At 38.9% G+C, this 25,515-nt stretch overlaps 2 protein-coding genes across 3 annotated transcripts in view; one reads left to right on the top strand and one right to left on the bottom strand.

The window, feature by feature from the left end:
* The window catches only part of LOC307168033 (snake venom 5'-nucleotidase-like), a 475,297-nt gene that overhangs the window by 202,633 nt on the left and 247,149 nt on the right, over nt 1-25,515 (top strand). The window lies entirely within an intron of this gene.
* Nucleotides 1-25,515, bottom strand: part of rngtt (RNA guanylyltransferase and 5'-phosphatase) — a 127,309-nt gene that overhangs the window by 99,322 nt on the left and 2,472 nt on the right. Inside the window, exons 4-5 of the mRNA XM_079887572.1 lie at nt 25,385-25,473; nt 6,143-6,218 (exon numbers count right to left, since the gene is read on the bottom strand). Of these exons, the coding sequence (XP_079743698.1) occupies nt 6,143-6,218; nt 25,385-25,473 (165 nt within the window). The remainder of the gene's footprint in view (nt 1-6,142; nt 6,219-25,384; nt 25,474-25,515) is intronic.

Raw genomic sequence — 25,515 nt, 5'->3', positions numbered from 1 at the left:
CAGTGAGAGAAACACAATGAAGACGACTCTACGCCTGAAGACTCGAGATGACTTCAACATGCTGGCCTTCACACACATTATGTGTAAATCTTCACAAACCTGCAAGCGAAGGCAGTTTGTCAAGCTTGATGTTCTTCACTGCACTGCTGTGAGGGACCTAGTTAGTCCCTATCTATCTCAGCGTCAGGGTTTTAGAAGCGTACAAATCCAACACGTCTCCTAGTCTGTTGCTATTTGACTGGCAGACTGCTTAGTTCATGAATATTAATTAGGTCATGTTGATCGGTTAGCAAACTTCCCAAAGCGTCCAGTCACAAGGAATTCATATTCATGGGCCAAGCCTTCTTTCCAAATCATGCCTGTCTGCTAATCAAGCAAAAGAGCAAACACTGTGTGTAACATAATTCATATTCATGAGCCAAGCCTTCGTTTATGAACTCGCAGCCACAACAAAACTGAGTCTGTGCTCCTGATGAGACAGAAAAACAGTTTGAGTATTTCCCTCTCAAATCTAAATTAGACCATAAAAAAAAAAAAAAAATCGGTTAAAAAACATTTTTAGAGTAAGTCAGATTGTATTTGCTAGCACTGTTTTATCTTCTGCTCTGCTGTCCTCTCGGGATTTTAGCCCTGTCCCTCCGACCGTGCGGTCACGAACACTGACCGAAGGTGACAGAGGTAAAGCCTTCACTTCTTCACATGTTTTTTTAATGCGCCCTCATTGAAATTTCAGCAGATGTCTCCAAGGCAGACCTACTACTGTTACAAGCCTTTCCATTTAGAGATTACAACTCAGACTCGGAGACTTGGAAATGACTTTTAACTTCTTCCACAGTGAAAGACGTCAGCAGTGTTTTTCTAATCTCTTCAGCAATTTCTTCTGAATAATGAACACAACATTTCCTACGCTTGAAGAGTGACTCTGATTGTAAGGGGGAATGATATCAGACCGACTCTGATCACGTCTCACGATGATCAATGGGAGTTGACAAATAACAGTGACGAGAGCACTTCTGTTTTATCCAGCATGAAGAGTTTGTTGATATTGGGATGAATTGAAATAAGCAAAGAAGTGTTTCTTCCTTCAACTCGGGATGTTTCTACTTTCGACTTTGGAAGTTTTTAAATTTTGCCATGATGTGTGATCAAATGCAATTACATTGGGCAATATCATTTCTTTTTTTCATTTATGGACAAAGAGGAGGCGTTTTGAGAGTTAGAATACAATCGATGCTTTAGGCCTATGTGTTTTTAATTGGTGCTTTCTGTAATTGACCATGAAAAAAAGTGTCCATGTAAACGTAACTATTGACTGTTTACATGTTTACAAGGTCCGCACCGCAAAACGCAAAAAAACGGCGGGGCTTTTCCTATTATTATTTTTAAGGACGGTGATTTTTCGAAGGCACAAGACAGCGGTCTGACTCTGAGATGGCAAACATGTCACATTAGTAGGCCTGTCACGATAACAAATTTTTCTGGACGATAAATTGTCCAAGAAATTATTGCGATAAACGATAATATTGTCGTTCTGAGACAATTTTCATCTAATATAATGATAATGGCAAAATAATGCAGGTACAACTTTTCAAAGACCTATAAACCTTTATTTCTAAAGAATATTAAATATTGAAAACGGATTTTTTTTTTAAATATCCACAAAAGAATTAACAAAACAACCAAAAACAATAAAAGTAATGGACTCTCAGTGTCTGTTAACAAAAAATTCACTTGAATAAATACCAAAAACAATAAATAAAATGGATGTAAACAAAATTGCACTTCAAAAAATATTAAACATTAGGCTCAGACATAAATAGTGATAGGCAAAAAAAAAAACCTTTGTAAATAAAATAAAAAGCCTCAACAGGCCATATCACACCATTTTGCACTGTCCTCCTGTTTCTTTGTCGACTAAACGCCCGAGTGATTGTGTAATTTACTGTCGGGAAGACGGAGACGCACTTTATTGCGTGTATATGCTACGCACTGAAAATACTTGGTTAGGATTAGGGGTGAGGAGTGCGTGCGTATTACACATAAAATGCGTATCATATGCACGCAAAAAAATATTTTTGGCGTATAAATGGCACGAGAAATAACATCCACGGTATAGATACGCATTTTCATGAGATCGGGCTCGCTGTCGCGTTTGGCTTTGAAACCAATTCCATCTTTTTCTTTTTTTTCCCTCCAACTCACAACTAGCGTCTTCTCTCTCTCTCCCGGCAGTCGCCGCAAGCAGTCCCGCCGGCGCTTTCCCACACAAAGACCATGTGACTGACAAGAGGGTTCACTCCTCCTATACACTAAGGAACCGAGAGTGGTCATCCAGTCTCTTTGGTAGAGAGAGAGAGGGACGAGGAAAACAAACAAGCATGCAAACGGAATTATCGCGGCCGGAAAAATTATCGAGCTCATTTTTTTTATCGTGTGATTAATTGATTTATTGTCTATCGCGACAGGCCTACACATTAGCAGCATTACTAGCTGATAACGTACTAATATCAATTATCATATCAATTACCATTATGTGTCGACTTCTATTTAAATTCTGAACGGATTATATTTAGCCTAGAAAACGTTCAGAAAACACTTTACAATCACTCAAAAAGCTGTCGCTGATCTCAGTTCATGATCTCAAAAAGTTCCATTATAATCCAAGTTGTCTACACTGCGATGAATATCTTATTTACTTTGTGTCTACACTTTATTAATGATAGGATTCGATTATAGGGCTAACTGTCCCGATGGTGGCGCCGCAAGCTCGTGCAGAGCTGTCAAAAGCACTCCGTGCATGAAATAAAATGTATTCAAAAATATGATTTTGCAGTTTGTTAAGTAAATCTTTAAGGTAATTTCATGATTTCAATCATCATAGAGTTACCAGCCACAGTTATAATGATATTCCGTGGTAGAGGCGCATGTACGCACAATCTTCCGCTGACTGGGTTTTATAAAGGGAATTCTGTGCGGGTTCTGGCGTATGCATGCTTTTATAAATCTGAATCTTGTGTACGCACACTTTTAGGGTGAAATCTACAATAAGTTTTATATACGAGGCCCCTGGTGCTCAGGCACCTCAGCCGTTTAGAAGAGCAAACTCTCCCCAGTGCAGAGCATCTCTTTTCCCAGGATATGTCAATGTGACAGCGCATCTCAGGAACGAGCACACTCAGTCGATGCTGAACTCCCTGAAGACGGTTTCCAAGGCTCCTGGGTCACATGGCGTCCTCAGAGACGGTTACGCCTTGAGTTTGGTCCGGCATACTCTCACCGGATCCTGAGACCCCGGCCCGGGGACGTGCCCGAAGTTCCCACAACCCCCTTTAGGGACCAAGTGTTGGCTTGCAAGTGCTGCCTCGGGATGAGACAGACCCAGCCGTGTTATTGCTGTGTCCAGAACACACTCTGAGTGCTTACATGAGACCGCTCGCAGAGCTCATATACCGGACCGCACGCAGAGATTACTACGTGCTTATATAACATATAGAAGCAAAAATAACCATATTTTAACATATACACTACATACTTTTAATGTTTTTTTCTTATGCTCACCAAGTGTACATTTATTACATTATTTTAAAGCATTAATGCATTAATTGCATTATTTTAAAATGTAATATATTTCTGTGAGAGTAAAGCTGTATTTTCAGCATCATTACTCCAGTCTTCAGTGTCACATGATCCTTCAGAAATCATGATAATATGATGATTTGATGCTCAAGAAACATTTCTGATTATTATCAGTGTTGAAAACAGTTGCGCTGCTTCATATTTCTGTGGAAACCGTGACTGTTTTATATTTGTCTTTCAGGATTATAATGTGTAGAAAGTTTATTATTAAAGAGCAGCATTAATAGAAATCATTTGTAACATTAAAAATGTCTGACACTTTCGATCATTTAAAGTGTGCTTGCTGAATAAAAGTATTTATTTATTTTTAAATCTTAAATGACCCCAAACTTCAAATAGTTGAAATTAACATCTAGCACCAGACAAATGTGGGTACTTATTAGGGTGTGGCAGGTCTACCCTAACATTTTAGTGCATAGACACGAGTCTATGAATTATATTTTGTGTGATTTGTAAGTTTGCAGTCTGTATTAAATGTGACGAGAGAAAAAAATAGTAGCAAGAAAATGTCTTTCTATGATGAAGTCCTCGTGGGCTGCACAGAAAGACAAACACACAGCATGAAGTCTGACGCACAAACAAATCAGCCAAATGAATCTGTTCTTTTAGTTACGGTTTAAATTAGTCTGTCAAATAATTCACTGATGAGAGTATTCATTTATTTGGTAACACTTTATTTTACAGTGTCCTTGTTACATGTACTTACCATAGTAATAACAGTAAACTATGCATAATTACATGCAACTAACCCTCAACCAAACCCTAATCCTATAGTAAGTACATGTAGTTACTTAATATTTACTCAGTACTTAACTATATAATTACACTGCAACAGTGACACCTTAAAATAAAGTGTAACCAAATATTTTAATTTATTTTGTAATGAGTGGTATTTTAGGTAATTAATGTGTGTGCAAAAAGAGCTATTTTTAGGTTTGCTTGGCTTGGTATCCTCCGGCTACTGTGGCTGGTCACCAAAAAAGGTTCATTTAGTGGCCAGTCTACGTGTGTTCATTGGTGAGTACTCGTGTGTGTTCATTAGTGAGTGCTTCTCGTGTGTTCATTGGTGAGTACTCGTGTGTGTTCATTAGTGAGTGCTTCTCGTGTGTTCATTGGGTGAGTGCTTCTCGTGTGTGTTCATTAGTGAGTGCTTCTCGTGTGTTCATTGGTGAGTGCTCGTGTGTGTTCATTAGTGAGTGCTTCTCGTGTGTTCATTGGGTGAGTGCTTCTCGTGTGTGTTCATTAGTGAGTGCTTCTCGTGTGTTCATTGGGTGAGTGCTTCTCGTGTGTGTTCATTAGTGAGTGCTTCTCGTGTGTTCATTGGTGAGTGCTTCTCGTGTGTGTTCATTGGTGAGTACTCGTGTGTGTTCATTAGTGAGTGCTTCTCGTGTGTGTTCATTGGTGAGTGCTTCTCGTGTGTGTTCATTGGTGAGTACTCGTGTGTGTTCATTAGTGAGTGCTTCTCGTGTGTGTTCATTGGTGAGTGCTTCTCGTGTGTGTTCATTGGGTGAGTACTCGTGTGTGTTCATTGGTGAGTACTCGTGTGTGTTCATTGGTGAGTGCTTCTCGTGTGTGTTCATTGGTGAGTGCTTCTCGTGTGTGTTCATTGGGTGAGTACTCGTGTGTGTTCATTGGTGAGTACTCGTGTGTGTTCATTAGTGAGTGCTTCTCGTGTGTGTTCATTGGTGAGTACTTGTGTGTGTTCATTAGTGAGTGCTTCTCGTGTGTGTTCATTAGTGAGTGCTTCTCGTGTGTGTTCATTGGTGAGTGCTTCTCATGTGTGTTCATTGGTGAGTACTCGTGTGTGTTCATTGGTGAGTGCTTCTTGTGTGTGTTCATTGGGTGAGTACTCGTGTGTGTTCATTGGGTGAGTACTCGTGTGTGTTCATTGGTGAGTACTCGTGTGTGTTCATTAGTGAGTGCTTCTCGTGTGTGTTCATTGGTAAGTGCTTCTCGTGTGTGTTCATTGGGTGAGTGCTTCTCGTGTGTTCATTGGGTGAGTACTCGTGTGTGTTCATTGGGTGAGTACTCGTGTGTGTTCACTGGTGAGTACTCGTGTGTGTTCATTGGTGAGTGCTTCTCGTGTGTGTTCATTGGTGAGTGCTTCTCGTGTGTGTTCATTGGGTGAGTGCTTCTCGTGTGTTCATTGGGTGAGTACTCGTGTGTGTTCATTGGGTGAGTGCTTCTCGTGTGTTCATTGGGTGAGTGCTTCTCGTGTGTTCATTGGGTGAGTACTCGTGTGTGTTCATTGGGTGAGTACTCGTGTGTGTTCACTGGTGAGTACTCGTGTGTGTTCATTAGTGAGTGCTTCTCGTGTGTGTTCATTGGGTGAGTACTCGTGTGTGTTCATTAGTGAGTGCTTCTCGTGTGTGTTCATTGGGTGAGTACTCGTGTGTGTTCATTGGTGAGTACTCGCGTGTGTTCATTAGTGAGTGCTTCTCGTGTGTGTTCATTGGGTGAGTACTCGTGTGTGTTCATTGGTGAGTGCTCGTGTGTGTTTTCTTACCTCCAGTCCATTTTCTCCACCAGGTAGGCACATATTAAGAAGCCCGTGCGGTTGAAGCCATGTGTGCAGTGAACGCCTGCGGGAGACAGAACACAACAAGTGACTTAAAACTGCGTCACACAGACCACCCACCTGCCAGACCAATCATTTCTGGGCACATGAACGATTTTCCCCCTTTGCTGGAATCAATATCATCATTTTTGGTTATTTATGCAGTCTGTGTGCATGGGCGGATCGAGACACTGGCCTTTGGATAGATGCAGTGGTAATTGATGACAAAACAAAGCCCTTCATTCTGGGAGGACTGCTCTCCTCTTCATTGATACACATATTAAATATGCAGCACTGAGTGCTGAACTCTGCTCAAGCCAGCCGCAGCTTGAAAATAGCTGTGAACTTATTAAGATAATTACAGTCATCAGAGGGATGTGGCGAGAGACGGGCTTTACGAGCGCTTCTTTCATAGAGCTGGCCTTTTGTTTTGAGTTTGCCATTTTTGTGACAGGGTACTGATCCAACATAGTAATGAAAAACAGTGAGATGCAAAGGCCATAGCCATCCATCTAATGCACATGAACATAGAAGGGGCATCACAATATATTGGTACTGACTAGTGCTGCACGATTAATCGTATCGCAATCGCAATCGCGATGTCAAGCCTACGCGATTGTATGACGCAAAATGCTGCGATTTTATATTAAATAAACAAATTAGCGCTGTTAACGCACTTATTAATGCAAATGCTTTTAAACCATTCATGCGCGATAAGACATAAAAGAACAAGCTGCCTGTGAATGTCCTCCTGACACACACACACACACACACACAAACACCGACGCGCGCCAGTATCAAGTTCTCTTTCGCGGTAGAACGAACAACACACATGTATGCCAAAATGAACGCGCTGCCTGTGAAGTGACAGACAGAAAGACTCGCGCTAATATCGTGCGTGCGCACAAAACAGCATGACAGAATACTATGGGGTGAGATTTCGGTCAGAATTCTGCGCGCGCAAGATCACATTTTGAGCGTGCAAAAGGGCATTTCGCACGCGCGTGAACTGAGTTTTGTGGAGAAATGTTCGTCTCGCAGATAAGAAAATATTGCGAGCGAACGAAAATCAATTTTGCATTTAAAATAAGTATTTGGATGTGCGCGGACGTTCTCTTTCGCGTGTGCAAAGTTTCACTTTCTTGCTCCTTTCATACCAGCCGTGAGCGCTCTCTAAGCCCAGACGGCTCGCTTGCTCAACACAACCCAGCGTTACAATATGCCATAATTCCAGTCAATCAGAGATGAGACTGCTAAATTCTGATTGGCTGGCTTGAAAACCAATCACAAGACTCCCTGCATCACCGACTGCGGAAGAGAACTAGTGCAGTTGAGTAAAGTTGGCAGTAAATTCACAGATTCGAACTTCCCGGGTCAATAACTTGTGAGCTAAACGTTGTTACTGCACAAATAACACCTCTTTTTAATTGTAGTAATGTAGACAAGCAGCTACAACCTAATTTTCCTCCAAATGAGCTTTCCCTCGCAGTGGACAAAATACATTGATCTCTATGCGCAGGCGGGACCGTCTGAAAAGTGCAAAACCCGAAAAGCGTTACTACGAAAACAGTCAATAACTTCACTGTCACACACTATAATGTCATCAAATTCAGTTCACACATCACTGCTGTCCTGATGGTTATACTACAAGACTTATTTTGTATAAATATCGTTTTGCATATTTTTTATGATTATTATTTATGAAAAATATTCAAAAACTTCACTGTAATTCACTGTATTTTTGGCAAATTCAGTTCACACATCACTGATGTCCTGATGTTATACTACAACACTTATTTTGGAAAAAATGTTTTTTTTTAAAGTTGTATATACAATTGTAAATTTATGATTTTTTAAAATTATTTTATGAAAAAATTCAATAACTTCAATACAGTATTCACTGTATTGTTGCCTAATTTAGTTCACACATCACTGCTGTCCTGAAGGTTATACTACAATACTTATTTTGGTAAAATATATATTTTAAATTGTATACAATTGTAAGTGTATAATTTTTATGATTTTTATGAAACATACTCAATAACTTTACTGTAATTCACTGTATTGTTGCTAAATTCAGTTCACACATCACTGCTGTCCTGATGGTTATACAACAACACTTTTTTTGGGGAAAATATATTTTAAGTTGTACAATTGTACATTTGTGATTTTTTTATGATTTTTATGAAAAATATTTAATAACTTCACTGTAATTCACTGTATTGTTGCCAAATTTAGTTCACCCATCACTGCTGTCCTGATGGTTATAAAACAATCGAATCTGTGAATTTACTGCCAACTTTACTCAACTGCACTAGTTCTCTTCCGCAGTCGGTGATGCAGGGAGTCTTGTGATTGGTTTTCAAGCCAGCCAATCAGAATTTAGCAGTCTCATCTCTGATTGGCTGGAATTATGGCATATTGTAACGCTGGGTTGTGTTGAGCAAGCGAGCCGTCTGGGCTTAGAGAGCGCTCACGGCTGGTATGAAAAGAGCAAGAAAGTGAAACTTTGCACACGCGAAAGAGAACGTCCGCGCACATCCAAATACTTATTTTAAATGCAAAATTGATTTTCGTTCGCTCGCAATATTTTCTTATCTGCGAGACGAACATTTCTCCGCAAAACTCAGTTCACGCGCGTGCGAAATGCCCTTTTGCGCGCTCAAAATGTGATCTTGCGCGCGCAGAATTCTGACCGAAATCTCACCCCATAGAATACAGTTCTCTTTCGAGCTTGAACGAACAATAACACACACAATTATGCCAAAATGTCTTTTTGTCGAGTGTCTTCATAACATAAGAGTATCTTATGATGAACATGAAGAGTTGTGATGACTCGTGAAAGAATGAGGCGCGTGTGAGATCCGAGTCTCTAGCCGCTTTTCCACCGAAATTACCCGGAACAATTTGTCCCAGGAACTTTTTTCCCAGGAACCTTTTTTGCCCCAGACCGGTTGCTTTCTGCGTTTACACCGCGGTCTAAAGTACCGGGAAGGTAAACTGCGCGCAACTGCTCCTCCCAGTCTGCGACGGACAGTAATCAGTTTTGAGCGCCACATTTATAAGTATGGAGGAGATTCAAACTGTGCTGCAGTTATTGGTTTACTAACGAGGTAGGCTAATTAACATAACAAAATAGACGAGCACTGATACTAAAGCGTGTTCAGAAAGCTCGTATGCGTATAAAATTAGACAAGGTACGTTGTGAGATGACTGGGACGAACGCGCAAAAATTTCCTTTTGCGCAAATACTCTTAAAAAAAGCCTGAACCCCGTCTATCAATCATAAATAGTGACAGTCTTGTAAATAGTTGTTTGTTACCAACCTCAATGCGCTATTTCAATCCTGTTATAGTAAATTTGTAACATGGTTTGCCTTGCAATAGATGACAATGTGTAAACATAATGACTTAATATTAAAAGCTGTGGCAGAAAAGAGACGAGCACTGATAAAGCGTGTTCAGAGCTCGTAATGCTAACGTTAGATATAAAATTGTATGTTATCAGCTATTGCGGACATTGGCCGTGAGATGGCTGTGACGAACGCGCAGAAAGTTTCCTCTTCCACAAATACCCAAATAATAAAGCCTGAAACTCGTCGCCAGTCCCCCAGTTTTTTTTATTAAATTCCATATTTGCAGACAGACAACTTTACTGCATGAAGCCACTTTTTAAAAGGGAGGTTAAAAATAAAGAAAATGCTGCGTGGAGTCATCCAACCAAAATGCGGCGTGAACACAACCAATCAGCTTGTGCAGCGCACAAGTCCCACCCCTGAAAGTTCCTGAACTTTGAAAAAGTACTACCTCGTGAGCAGGGACTATCGGAGGGGCAAATATTTACCCGGAACTTCATTTAGACCCTGGTTCCTGCGGTGTAAACACATCGAGTACCAGCCCAAAGTTCCTAGTTCCTGGGGAAAGTTCCTGCGGTGGAAACGCGGCTTATGACAGCGGCTGGTCTTAAAGGGACAGTACACAGTAGCCACTAATGACATCTGTCGCTAAAGTTATTCTTTTTTTCTTTTTTCTTCTTCTTATTATTTTTCTTTACCCCTGACATGTATGGTTATATGTACTCTTGTATGTAAATTATGTTTTGTTCTTGTTAAAATGCAATAAAAAAAAATAAAAAAATCTGTCGCTAAAGTTAATCAAAGAACAAAGGGAACAGAGAAAAACACTCACTGCTCTTGACTAAAGAACTTTTTTCTTTAGGCTGATTATCACTAATCTGTGTGTGCATTTATTTTCCTTGAGAACCAAGCAAGTTGACTCATGAAACCATTTGTTTATTATATCGCATATCGCAATCGTAATCGCAATATTGACCTCAATTATCGCAATATGACATTTTCCCCAAATCGTGCAGCCCTAGTACTGACTGATATATTAAAAAAGTTAAATACTGATATTGTATTAACACTAAACATACAATAATATTGTAATTAATCCAGCGCCAGTTTCTCCAACACAGTAGGTGGCGGTATGACATCTTAAAGATCCCTATATACTTACAGCGAAATTATTTTTCATTCTTAATTTTGGGGAAAAAATTCAGTGATTTACAGTTAGCAAACATCCCAACGCCTAGCCTACTCTGCTAAGAGCGGCATTTAGATGAACATATGATTATGTACTGAGCACTTTACTTTCAATAATACAATAAACCCAACAAATACGACATCAGTGAGAAAACAGCAGTTAAGAAAGCATCTGATCATAGAAATTCGGTACTCCAGTCAAATCACATTTGTTATATAGCACTTTATACAATAGATTGCTTAGAAGAAGCAGCTTTACAGTATTAAACATTAAAAAACAGGGTCAGTGTTGCTTTCAATTATAATTAAAACTTTAGTCTCTCCTATAAAGCGGCTCTCCAGTGTGTTCTCGTTATCACTCAGGTCTGAGCTCGACGGTAGGGCAGTGCAATTAATTGAATTTCGACTTCGGCTCGCAACGATCACCAAAATAGTACAATCAAGTAAAAACGATTATTTTGCCATGTCCTGTTTTCAATACTGACCAAAATAATCGCGATTATGATTTTTTCCATAATCGAGCAGCCCTACTCGACGGACTGAACAGAAGACATTAACCGGAGAAGATTTACATCTCAAAAGAGGCGGAGCCGCAGAGCCACGCCCACCGATTACATCATCATCACCACTGACCAATGGTAGTTCAAAGGGGTTCAAGTTTGCTTTGGCAACTTCGAACTCCGGAAAAAAACCCCACTTCAAACAAACTTCGTTTAGGCCTGATTTAGTTCGAAGTGTTTTCACACCAGTTCATTCTTCGAGTTTATGTATATTGGGGGCTTAATGCGGGTTGCCAACCGTAGTAAAAAAGTAAAAAAAGATGATGACGCAGTGTGTAGCTACTACTGCACACAAAATCATTTTTATGGTAGAATTTCAATTTTAGTTAACTATAATAACCCTAGGTGCAACATCTGAGACAGCCAGGCCTCTCAACTCCCTTCTCTATTACCGGGGGAAAACCAAATATAACATCAGATGGCTCATACTGTGTTGTTCTGTTTGTGTGTAGCATTTGTCAAGGCACTGCATGTGATGGAGGGACTCTTGAAAAGGTCAGAGACTCCTGGCCTCAACCCGGCTTTGGTGATAAGGTCTGCAATAAAACAGGTGACCGGCTGTGAAGGTCTGAGCAGCAACTACAGGACATGTTTGGTGGAGGTTATTGCTATCAACCGTTTATTAAATCTGAGGGTTCACATACACTACCGTCCAAAAAGTTTGGGGATTTTTTAGTTAATACTAAAAGTTAATGAAATACTAAAGTGAGAGTAAAGACTTATATAATGTTACAATGTTATAATGTTCTTTCTATTCATCAAAGAATCCTAAAAAAAAAAAAGGTATCACTGTTTCGACAGAAATATGAAGCAGCACAACTATATTCACCACTGATAATAATCAGAAATGTTTCTTGAGCAGCAAATCATCATATCAGAATGATTTCTGAAGGGTCATGTGACACTGAAGACTGGAGTAATGATGCTGAAAATTGAGCTTTGACCACAGGAATAAATTACACTTACACAATATATCCACATAGAATATAACTATTCTAAATTGTAATAATATTTCAGAATATACAGTTTTTAATGTATTTTTGATCAAATAAATGCAGCCTTGCTGACAAAATTTTTTTTATAAATGTTACTGAAACTTTTGAATGTTAGTGTATTTTTCCCCAATATGCATTGTGAATGTGTACAAGGGTGTGTTCAATAAGGATGTAAAAACAATGCTTGAATGTTGTTTGAGCATATGATCTTAGTCTAATGTTGTGACTCAAAAAAAAAAAAGAAAAAATGACTAATTTATGCAGAAATCAACGTAATGTCACGGTGGGGTTGCAGTATAGTTAATGAAACGGATCTAATCGCAGCAGACAGAACTGAAGGTATTCAGAAAACACAGGAACTAAACAACCAAACCTAACTCGATGAGAACCGACAAACTACAGGAAACTCAGAGTTTAAATAGACAAACCAATCAATGAAAATAACAGCAACTGGTGATCAACTAATGAAAACACATGGAAACAACTGAGGTCACAGAACTAAACGAGTGCTAAAACAGAGACAAACTCAGATGATCCCGAACACAGAAAAGGGTTTACATATACTGTCCTGCATCTGTGTTTGACTGCTGGTCGACTAACCAATAGCCAGCACAGTCTAGGAAAGGTTAGATGAAAATAAGAGTCGTGGCGCGAGTTATTACATTTTGATGAAATATTACGAATAATAACATAATAATGTGCCCTGATGAAACGTTTCCAATAAGACATACACCATCTCTCATTCCCCTGGGAGTGAAACTGTCCTTTCATCTGTACAAGTGGAAAAGAATTTCACATATTATCTACAGACCTTGATAAAGTGTCTTTATTAGTAAATCATAGGCAACAACAAGAAGTATTTTCTTTTTTCCAAAGTGGACGCTAGCCAAATGTCAAATGATGGCAAAATGAACAGATTCAACCAAGCATAACGTCTATTAGTTCTTGATCAGCCCTGCCTTCACATGAACATCATATTTACACTTACAATGACTCGACGAAGTATCACCAAATGAGATTTCTTATCGTGCAGCTGTATTGGTATTTCTGGGATTATATCCTCTGGCAATAGAAAAATAAAGATTTCATCAGAAGCGAACACGGCAAATGCCACACACTCATCAATGTAATTTCATATCAAACCCCACAGCTGTCCCAGACACTAGATAGTGATTTAACAAAAAAACTTTCAGACCACACTGATGCAAACAGCAAAGTCTAAGCCACTCCACAGATGCTCGACTCCATTGATGTCTGGGCTTTGATGGGCGTCTTTGTAGGGATTTGCTGTGTTATTTATACACTTGAACATCTACCGAGAGGGTTTTCGCTTACAGCATCACGGTGTGGTCTGAGAAGACTCCCAAACACAACAGAAACGCTCTGAAAGGGTTGAAGCGACAGTGACCTGCCATTAGCTGCAGCACTGAGGTCAGATTCATCACCTGGACTGTGAAAGATGCATCGTTTTAAGAGTGAAAAACAGGCATCTGCGGTGCCCAGAAACCCAGAGAAATAAATACTGTTTCAGGTATTCCATATTTATTGGTATCTGCATATTTTACAACTTCTAACCGTATATTTCATTAAGTGATATTGGGCCCTATTTTAACGATCTGAAACGCAAGTATTAAGTGCAAAACGCAAGTAACTTTGTGGGCGGATCTCTAAAATGTGACGCAAATCTAAAATGGGTTGGTCTGAAGTAGCTTCATTACTGTGGTTTGGGCGTAACGTGAAATAAACCAATCAGAGCGACATCTCACATTCCCTTTAAGAGCAGGCGCGCTTGTTCCTCTGCGGATTGCTATTATAACGGCGGATTTGCAGGAGCGGTTCACAGCCGAGGAGACCGACGTTCTCGTCAGGGCCGTAAAACACAGAGAAGTGACATTGGGGATGGAGAAACACACCTAGATAAGCTTCGGTTAAACAGGCGTATGATAATTTGGGTAAATGTGTAAGCTTGATTTAAGCCTATTTTTTCACATCTTCATGGACACCACAATGATTTCCCTCGTGTGGTAATATTTTTCCTTGTAATAATGTATGATTTGCAAAAATGAAAACTGCTGCATCAGTGTGTAGATGAGAGAAGCAAAATGTATGACGTTGTGCACACGCTACATTGATTATGGCCAAGCATGCGCCCTTAGAATAGCATCTGAATAACATGCGCAACGCGCCACTGACTTTAGACTCAGTTTCTCCTGGTCAGTGGCGGAATTGTTTTCTGGAACTGCAAAATAGCACCAGTGAACGTTTGCGCCGGAACACGCCTCCTCTTTTCGCTGAACCGCCCCCGGGAGCGCAAGTTCATTCCCTAATTTACCAACGTGCATCTGTGGAGGGAAAAGTCCGCTGTGTGCGGGTGCAAAATAGGAATGATACATGCGTCGGTGTACAAAGTAAATTGCGCTGGGTGCAAGATAGGGCCTATAATGTTAATGTACCAGTTAACTTGAACTATTAATTTCTGCTTTGTATGTTAATGTGCTGATAACATGTAAATGTACTGGTTAAATATAAAACCACATGATAATTCATCATAAGTAGCCTGTCCATAAAACATGGCGAATACTCATGTACGTGTCAGGGTGACACACTGCAATAAAATAATGCAGTAAACATTAACTAAAATGTAACACAAAACACCCTTATGTGCATTACTGATTACAAAAAAAGAAAAAGTTATTATTAAGTTATACAAAAGTTATTCAGTCAAGAGTAGTGAGCATTTTTTTGCCTTTTGTTGTTTGATTTAACATTAAAACACAGACAGCTGCAGTAGGGATGGCTCGATACCACAATTTTGGTTTCGGTACGGTACCAGAACCTAATACCTCGGTATCGATACTAAATCGATACCACAGGTGACAAATAACCAGCCTCAAAATTTAAGTGAATTGAAACAGTTTTATTAAAAAACACTGCTTGAAACTCTGCTGCACCGAATGTGCAAACAAAAAGTTATCAAAATGTAAAAAAAAAAAAAATTAATAAATAAAAAACAGTCAGGGAACTTACAGTAGGTTAAATTTTGATTTAAAAAAAAAAAGAAAAAAAAGAAAAGGACACCTGAAATGATACAATTAAAATAGGTTAATATCTATTATCTATAATAATTGATTAATATAGAATAATAATAGAATAATGAAATGAAATGTAAACCATTAGCTGTCATGCATCAACAGAATTATCAACATTTATAGCATTTATTCATCTTGGTTTGATTACTGTTTGGTTTGGGTTCATATTAGTTTAATGCATAAAGTAATGTTAACATGCTAAACATGTATTAGTATATTTAAATAATAATTACGGATTGATCTATTCTAGATTAATAAATGCTATAATACTGTCAGGTCAGGTTACCCAATGAATGTTGACAAATGTAGCTTAAATGTAAAGTGTTACTCTAACATTCATATTAGTAATATCCATATTACTACTATTACTCTCTCTCAGCTGATTCCTCAGTCGGTCGCCACAGCAGCAGTGATAGATATGCCTTTCATTTTACTATCACCAATACTAAAATTAATATCACTTATCTCTTTATTCATTCAAATTCAATTAATATATGATTGTTTGAAAGGGCAAAAAAATTATGAGAACTAAACTTCATTGGTTCTAGCGTGTCATGAAAGCACATTTGAGCTTTCGTGTTTACCGTGTCATATTTAATTGATAAGCTCTATGTGCGCTGTGAATAAAAGTCTAAATTAAATCAGTTGAATGATGGACTCACGTGTCGATCTCTGAACTCTTTGAACAAGTCAGGATGATCAAGTGACAAGTGGTCAACGTTAGCCAGATTTGATGTGTTGCCTCCCGTGGCAAATTTAAAGCAGCGTTTGTACAGTGGTGCATTGAGGTCTGTTGCTTCACCTTTCTCATTACTTTTGTAGGCAAAGTAATGCCATATTTCACTCCTATTGCTCTCTTTATTTATTAATTTCGGGCGTGTAGAATGAGCTTCATCTGTTTGATCCATCGTGTTCCTCCGTTGTCACCGTTTGCCGGTTTTGCGTGACCCGCGTCAGTTTGGGTAGCGCACTGCCGCCGAGCGGTGAACTTCGAAACAGCAGCGCATCAAATACCGAAGTGAGCAAAATTATGATATTGTACCGTTTGAAATATAATATATACCGGTATTTTTGCAGTACCGGTATACCGCGCATCCCTAAGCTGCAGGAATATTTACTTTAAGAGCTGCACGCATCCAATATACTGTTACACATGCGTTTTATTTCTCAGCTGTTTACTAGATTTAAGACTTAACCAAAGGGCATTTTCATATAATTGTGTGTGACTTGTGCGAAGTGAAAGAGAACTCGATTCAGTATTTGTGCTAAAACGCTGCTTTCTGTTTGGTCTCTTTGGATCAGAGCGCCAGAAACTTCTCACACAGCGAGTGGAATTGAGTTCTCTTCTTGCTTTTAAACATTTAAATTGACAAGGCTTAAAAACATGTGCAAAGGAAAAACTTTCGTGAAGATGGGGACAGCGAGAGCTCTGTCAATCATCCCGAGCGCTGTTCACGCCGGCCCCGGGCAGCCTTTATTGTCGAGCCCTGCTGTATTTTGTACATATTTCATTTTGTTTTAGCAAGTATTTAATTATCTTACCCACAGAAAAACGTTAGAATATGCAACAGACATTATACAACTCAGTGCCTTCCTAAACCATCCATTTGGCCTTTCTCATGTTATAGCCAATATGCCAATTGATCAAAAATCTGCCGATAAATAATCAGTGCATCTCTATTCAAATTACATAGGCTATACGTTAAACCATTTACAATCGCCAAATAGCTTGCAGATAACCAATAAGCAGGTTTTTACAGTAGCATTTTTGGTCTTTTCTGTAAAAACTAGACATGTTTTACAGTGTGGTCACATCACTGCCTTCTGACAGCAGCATTGTGTTGTTAAGCCACAGACTATACCTAAAACAGTTCTTCTGAGCAGACTCAATCACTCTAAACACACCTCACACACCAGAGGAAAATCTGATAAGATAATCCGCAGAACCATCGAGATTATCAGGACGTTACCTAGGATTGTCGGAAGGGGAGAAATCGGTCCTATATCTTGTAGTGTGTGGGAGCCTTAAAGGGGTCATATAATGCCATTTTTGTACAAGCTAATATGATTATTTAGGGTCTAAATTAAAAGTTTGTAATATACTTTCATTAAAAATTCTCATTAGTATTGTAAGAAAACACTCATTTTACCTGGTCAAAAACAGCTCTGTTTTCAGCACGCCGTTTCAGTGCATGTGTCTTTAAATGATAATGAGCTTTGCTCACCCCGCCCCTCTGTTCTGTGCGGACACCGTTTGTAATAACCATAACACAATAACCATAACGCGTTGTTCATTATAAACGTGGGATTATGAATTATATTGAGAACGTCATACATAGAAAACGTGCCGTAATGTACCCAGAGTGTAAACCTTAGATGCATTCATCGTGAAGCGTGCAGCAAGCGATTTGCAAAGATTAATATAAATATTAATATAAAGGTTAATAAAATGTTACACTCACTTCTTCTTCTGGAGGTGCAGCAGGAACACGAATAGTTTGTACCGATCTCCTTTTTTCAGGAGCAGAAAGCTGTCTGGTGTGAAATGATTCGCGCAAACATGAAAGCGTTGACCTTGATCGTGGGGAATCCCCGCGTCAGTGCTTTGGAAATATTCCCTTCAGAAATAAAACTCAGCCACTGCGTCTTCAGCGGTTCGGATTTAGGAACATCAAAATGACTGCTGTGTTCCTTATTACACCCAAGAACAGAGCACCACAATCGCTTAGACGCCATTCTGCTCCAGCGCTGCGTAACAATGCACTATGATGACAGACACCTCGCTCACGAGCGAGGGCGGGTCTGTGTTGAAACGGGTCTGTCAATCTACAATCGTGGGAGGGGCGTCGATTTTGTGACGTCACAAAATCGAACGGCTTGATTCAGGAGAGGGGGAAACATATAAGAAGATTTTTAAAAAAACACTGGATGGATTTTTATAATTTTATGATGGTTGTGTACAGGCACTCCCAACACACGTTTCAGTACAATCAACTTGTAAAAGTGCATGTACCATTATATGACCCCTTTAAGCCAGAGTGAAGTTGTGTATGTGAACCGCTTGCATCAAACAATATAAAAACTGTGCAAGGTTGAGTGGTTTTTGTGGTTTCTGCTGTTTGTGTAAAAGCAATAAGATATCAGCATAAAACAAAACAAAAACAATTGTTTAAATGTAAATCAATGGCAAACAAAAAAAAGTACAACAATTAATAAAGATAATTAAGTGTCTTTACTCTTTACTGTGTACTAACATTTAAATTAATCATTTTATTAAATGTTTTATCATGTACATGTTTTTACATTGTACTTATATATTTTTTAAATAAACCTGCATGTAATTAATTTCTGTAATTCCATCTAATAATCTCATCTCATTAGCAGCATAAGTGTTTAGCAAAACGTTCAAAGTAGTTAAAGACACCGAAGTGGGAGTCCGTACAGTGCATGCATATTAAGAACATTTCTCCAGGATGAAAGTCTTACATTTCTCATTGAAGAGAAGTGCTGAAAACTGAAGTGCTCGCTACTCTTCACACTCCCACAGCGCTTCACAAGTCATGTGACAATTTTACATACATACACCTTCCTACAACTGGTGAAACCACGCCAGACATGAAAAAAAGTTTGCTTTCCTGAGAATAAACCACCTGAAGCTCATTCATCACAGCTCACATCAGAGGAAAGATCATGGTGTCTCTCAACCTCGAGAATAATTACCTCTGCTAATCCGCAAACACACACGCTTCTCACCAGCTTAAAGTCAGCATGAAATCTAAACTGGCATTTCTTATTTTTTTATAGTGTTTATTCCAAATGATTTATCCGTGCACATCATTGTTGTGTTAAATTCACTCATAATCTTTAACTAAAATATCTTCCCCTCCCTCTTGCAGAATCTCTTCTCTTCTCTGATGACGAGGGCGGAGCAATAACCTGTCACTCACATGACATCCACCAATAGCAAACCACAACCATCCAATCAATTACCAACTGACAAAACCAAGCCCCGCCCACATTTGTTCTTGTTCCAGAAGCTGTTTCACTTTAATATCCGACACAACAGGGAAAGAAAAGACTCGCGCAACTTCCTTTTCATGACGGATTTAAAAACTTCCAGATATAAACGCTTATATGCCTGAAAATAGTTTCATACAAGTTTACATTTCTTTACAAAACTAGAATTTATATATACACTACCGTTCAAAAGTTTGGGGTCAGTAAGACTTTTAATGTTTTTAAAAGAAGTGTCTTCTGCTCACCAAGGCTGCATTTATTTGATAAAAAACAATAAAAAAAAAAAACAGTAATATTGTGAAACATTATGACAATTTAAAATTACTGTTTTCTATTTTAATGTATTTTAAACTAATTTATTCCAGTGATCAAAGCTGAATTTTCCAGTCTTCGGTGTCACATGATCCTTCAGAAATCATTCTAATATGATGATTTGATGCTCAATAAACATTTATGATTATTATTAATGTTGAAAACAGTTATTTGTACAATTTTTTTTCAAAATTCTTTGATGAATAGAAAGTTCAAAAGAACAGCATTTATTTAAAATAGAATATTTTCTAACATTATAAATGTCTTTACTGTCACTTTTGATCAGTTTAACTCATCCTTGATGAATAAAAGTATTGATTTATTTTATTTATTTCCACCAAATATAAAATTTAAATTCTTACTGACCCCAAACTTTTGAAGGGTAGTGTTTAATGTTACAAAAGCTTTAGATTTCAGATAAATGCTGTTCTTTTGAACTTTCTATTCATCATAGCATCATGAAATAAAAATGTAAATAACTGTTTTCAACACTGATAATAATCATAAATGTTTCTTGAGCATCAAATCATCATATTAGAGTGATTTCTGAAGGATCATGTGACACTGAAGACTGGAGTAATGATACTGCTTTGATCACAGGAATAAATTACACTTTACTGTATATTCACATAGAAAACAGCTGATTTACATTATAATAATATTTCACAATATGACTGTTTTTGTTTGTATTTTTAATCAAATAAATGCAGCCTTGGTGAGCAGAAGAGACTTCTTTTAAAAACATTAAGAATCTTACTGACCCCAAACTTTTGAACGGTAGTGTGTATATATATATATTTTAAATGAGAATGGACTCCTTCCATATGGTTTAGTCACAACAAAATCAAAATAGACAATTCTTACTTTTTAACAACTGGAATACTGCAGTGTTTATCATAACTGATTTACACGGATTATTATGCCCTCATAATGCTTCATAAAAAGCATAAATAATGTCCGCCCCCTTGCAATGACATCTCTTCTCTGATGATCCGAGATTGATGTCAGTCCCTCCCTCCAGGATCCTGAGCAGCTCCAGTCACATTCACAGTGAGATTTCAGTCAAAATCAGTTCATTTGAACAGGAATCTCCGCAATCGTGAATTCTGTATTGGGTTCGCTGCTTGGTTTGACGTGTGTGTGAGCAGTGCCTCATACAGCGCTGCACTAATGGAGCTTATCACTGGCATGATGTCACTGGTACCTGCACCTCATCACATCAAAATACAATCAGTTCCCAATGGACGAAATCAAGTCCTGTCCCGTGTCCCTTTCCCCATGTTAAGCTGTTTCACTTGGCATACGTCAATAGGGAAGAAAAGCCGGTCGCCATTTCTGATTTAAAAGCATCCCATGATGCACCTTGATTGTAGCCTGGGAAAACCCAGACAACTTCCGGCAAATTTAGATTTGCTCTGCAAGTAGTCCGGCAAAGAGCTCATTCAAGCCCATTTCCATGCCGTCGAAATAGCGGCACCAATCAGAAACGTTGAGGCGGGCTTTACACGATGACGATCGCTCTGATTGGTTTTAGGTCTATCCAATTGCACCCAGAGGCATTTGAGCGACGTCCGTTCAACTTTTAAATGCATTATTATATTCAAATTGCAAACACATGAGGACAGTCTCCATGAAAGACCCACTGGCAGATGAACGTGCTACTACATTTCTCTCCGAAACGGTAGGAAATTAAATTAGATTTAATAGAGGATTTTAACTGTGACACGATGATTGACAGGGCAGTTTACGTGACAGGATGCACGCGACAGATCCGTCCGATAAAGATGACGAAGTAGTATGTCCCAAAGCTTGCCTACTTTTTTGCTACACATTCAAAAGTAAATACCTTTTCTTCACAAAATGAGTACATACTTTTATGGCGTAGTGTAACTTAGGCGAATTGGGACGCGGGATATGGCTTTACACGATGCCGATCTCTCTGATTGGTTTTAGGTCTATCCAGTTGCGCCCAGAGGCATTTGAGCGACGCCTGTTGGTGACGCCCCTTTGGAAATGAGTTATTAATGAAGCTTTGCCAGACCATAACTCAGTTACTACTGAGAATGGTCTGGTTTTAACCAGGCTACCTTGATTGCAATCGTCCAGAGTGAGCAGAGCTGGAAACTAGACAAAGGGTGGCAATCCTGAAGAAGCCCGTGTATACGATACGGTTTATAAGTTAGATGATATTCGCTTCACCTGTGCTTGGTCGTAATGTTTTTGTTCATCAGAGATTATTTCGTCATATCATTTCATATGAAAATGTCTCGTGTTGCTATTGCAATGAAACATCCACACACACAGAACAAAGACTCTACCGCTAATGGACACTTACTTTCAAGGGTGATCAACATTTACGAGAGCCAACCAACACTACAAGTTACGATTCAGATCTTGTAATTTGGCAGATTTGGCTGAAATGCTGTACACTTCTGTCCACAGAAATGTTGGAAATGTGAACAAGTAAGAGAACCTGGTGCACAGTATGTTCCCAGATGTGTGTTAGTTAAACTCACACTCACAGCGCGTGCAGAATAAGTATTCACTGTGAACCGAGCTGATCTGAAAACACACCATTATATGCTGAGCACGCGCCTGTAAAACACACACTGAAACATACAGCTCAGCCTTTGCTTTGATATCACAATCCGATATTACATCACACATACGTTTCAGTTTAATTTAGATTAATTGTGCAGCCCGCTTATTTATTTTAATGTTAGATTCAAATTAATTAATAATTATTGTGTTTTCATCGACTCGTGAGCCCTAGCTCCAGTCCGGTCCCTCCTTCAGTGAAAGTCTACAGGATTGTGTTATTTTGTGCCTGTTTAAAGTGCTTGCAAACACAATAATTATCTAGAGTGCTTTGATGAATTATGAATATTCCAGGTTAAATACATCATGTCCCGTTCTGTAAGTGTAGCTAATTTACCTGATGAATAATCAATAAGAGTTCACATGTGTTCCCCTGCTGCCCTGAGCTCAGACGCTCTCCATGATCCCTGCAGTGTCAATCACACTGTTGCCGTGGCGATAACAATGACTTTCATAATGGTCCTTTCTCAGCCTCATCTCGTTTAGCAGGATCTGAGCGACTCAAGAGCGCCTCCAACAGGACGAGCTCAGTGTGCACAATCACAAACCCAATGTGAACTTTATCAGGGCCTCAGTACACAACAACACCTCACGTTTAGGTGACAAAACATTATTATACATTATCATTATTATATTTTTACTGATATATCTGAATTTAAACTAATGTTTGGGGTCAGCAAGATTTTTTTCACATTAATTGATCAGTTAGACATGTTTTAGACTATTTCTATTTCAAATAAATGCTGTTCATTTAAACCTTCTATTCATCAAAGAATCCTGAAAAAAATGGTTTCCACAAAAATATGAAGCAGCAATAATCAGAAATGTTTCTTGGGCATTAAATCCTCATATTAGAAGGATCATGTGACACTGAAGACTGGAGTAATGATCCTGAAATTCACAGGAATAAATGACATTTTAAAATATATTCACATAAAAAATAAAACATAACCATTTCTTTAAAATCGTAACAGTATTACTGAACTTTACTGTATTTTTGATCGCATAGATGAGCAGAAGAGACTTCAAAAACATTAAAACTTCACCGACCCCAAACTTAGTAAAGCATCTAATGTGTAATTAGTCATTTTTCATCTAGTTTGTGACTTCTGCTTGTTATTGGCACGGTCACTGTGAATATGAACGCCTGCAGATGTCTCACTCCGCCACCTCTGGATTTCATATCTCACCTCAGTCATTTCTGCACATAAGCACTGAAGAGAATTATTCATAGAGTTCACTGCTGTGTCACTGACTCAATAACGTCTGCATCAATCACTGATCTCCCATGATGCCTCATTCATCAGGTCATTATGAGTGACTGTCATCACTCGACTGGATCTTTCACATATTTAAGTAATTTACATTCATTCTCATACATCTATTCTTGTCTTGATCATATCATATATCTAAACGTATTTTAGAATGTATAACGCGTATCAGACCTTATTACATCCACATTCATTTTAGTTAAATGAAAAATAAGAAAATACTTACGAAAAGAGGTTTCATTTGTGCATTGATGATTTTAATTTATTTACAACAATTAAAAAGCAAACCCGTTGATTTAAAATTATATAAAATCCATTTAAATGGTTACATTATTTATAAATTAAATTATTTCTGGGGGGGGTTTATAACACGTGTGCTAAACAAACGTCATGTGACACAGCGAGCGACAAATGACCAGATGCAACAAGCAAAAGGACATTCTTATGTTGGGTTTGGTTTCTATTTCTGTTTAATATTAAATATTAAATATATTCCGGCTGGCTTTAAATGTGTTGGTTAGCGCAGCATTTTAACTTTCAGTAACTCTAAAATGTCATTCGCACTTCGACACGCACATTAAATTACTACACACCCTGAACCAGTGGCCTTTAGTGTCAAACTACAGTGTCTCCTACTATAAATGTGATTGGTTTACTCTGCTGTGATTGGTCAGACGGCTCAGTCTGTTGTGATTGGTCTACTCTGCTCTGATTGGTCAGATGGCCCAGTCTGTTGTGATTGGTCTACTCTGCTCTGATTGGTCAGATGGTCCAGTCTGTTGTGATTGGTCTACTCTGCTCTGATTGGTCAGATGATCCAGTCTGTTGTGATTGGTCTACTCTGCTCTGATTGGTCAGATGGTCCAGTCTGTTGTGATTGGTCTACTTTGCTATGATTGGTCAGATGGCTCAGTCTGTTGTGATTGGTCTACTCTGCTCTGATTGGTCAGATGGCCCAGTCTGTTGTGATTGGTCTACTCTGCTCTGATTGGTCAGATGGCCCAGTCTGTTGTGATTGGTCTACTCTGCTCTGATTGGTCAGATGGCCCAGTCTGTTGTGATTGGTCTACTCTGCTCTGATTGGTCAGATGGCCCAGTCTGTTGTGATTGGTCTACTCTGCTCTGATTGGTCAGATGGCCCAGTCTGTTGTGATTGGTCTACTCTGCTCTGATTGGTCAGACGGCTCAATCTGTTGTCATTGGTCTACCGCTAACAGCCCATGTCGGAAAACAAATGTCCTTTACAATATCTGAATTTCAGCTCCAGATCTTCCTCAGCACTTGATACAGTGATATGAACAGTAACTATGGCATTGGTTTTTCCGAATCAATCTCATCCTTTGGATATGAACAAAACAAACCAAACTCTTCCAAGCCTCAGCTACAACTACAGTGTTTGAATGTAGGTTCAAGCAAGAAGTAAGACTGGAAATAGTAATACTGACGACTCGTTTCAGGCAGGTCAGAATCACGGCTTTCTTTTGGGAACTCCATTTATCTGCACTTGGATCTTTAAAACTTTGCAGACCGTTTACGTTTACAAACAGCTGTATTACACACTGCATGAAAGATCACATAATAGGGGCACTTTAAAATAAACTGCAGTCTCTGTTCCTCAAGTGAGAAAAATAACTCTTGGACACTGGAAATCAGCATAAAAGTCATATATAGATGACTGACAGTACTTTCAGCAAGAAGAACTGCATGTTGCATCGGGACTAAATAGTACACAGTGTAATTGTTGGAATAAGGGTTTGCAAAAATAAAATCAAGCAAAAGTGTCAAAGCTGAGCCGGCTGGTCTTACCGATGAGCTCGGTGGGCGTCTTCTCTATGAAGTGTTCGCACAGTCTGATGAACATCTCTGTAGTCTCTGCTGTGGGGCATTCACCGTGGCTGAGTGAGACACACACACACGACATGATTTTAGCATGACAG

Source organism: Squalius cephalus, assembly GCF_949319135.1.
Source record: "Squalius cephalus genome assembly, chromosome: 12".
NCBI classification, from domain to species: domain Eukaryota; kingdom Metazoa; phylum Chordata; class Actinopteri; order Cypriniformes; family Leuciscidae; genus Squalius; species Squalius cephalus.
Note: the sequence above shows the minus strand (reverse complement) of the source record. Positions and strands in the feature narration are given on the sequence as shown.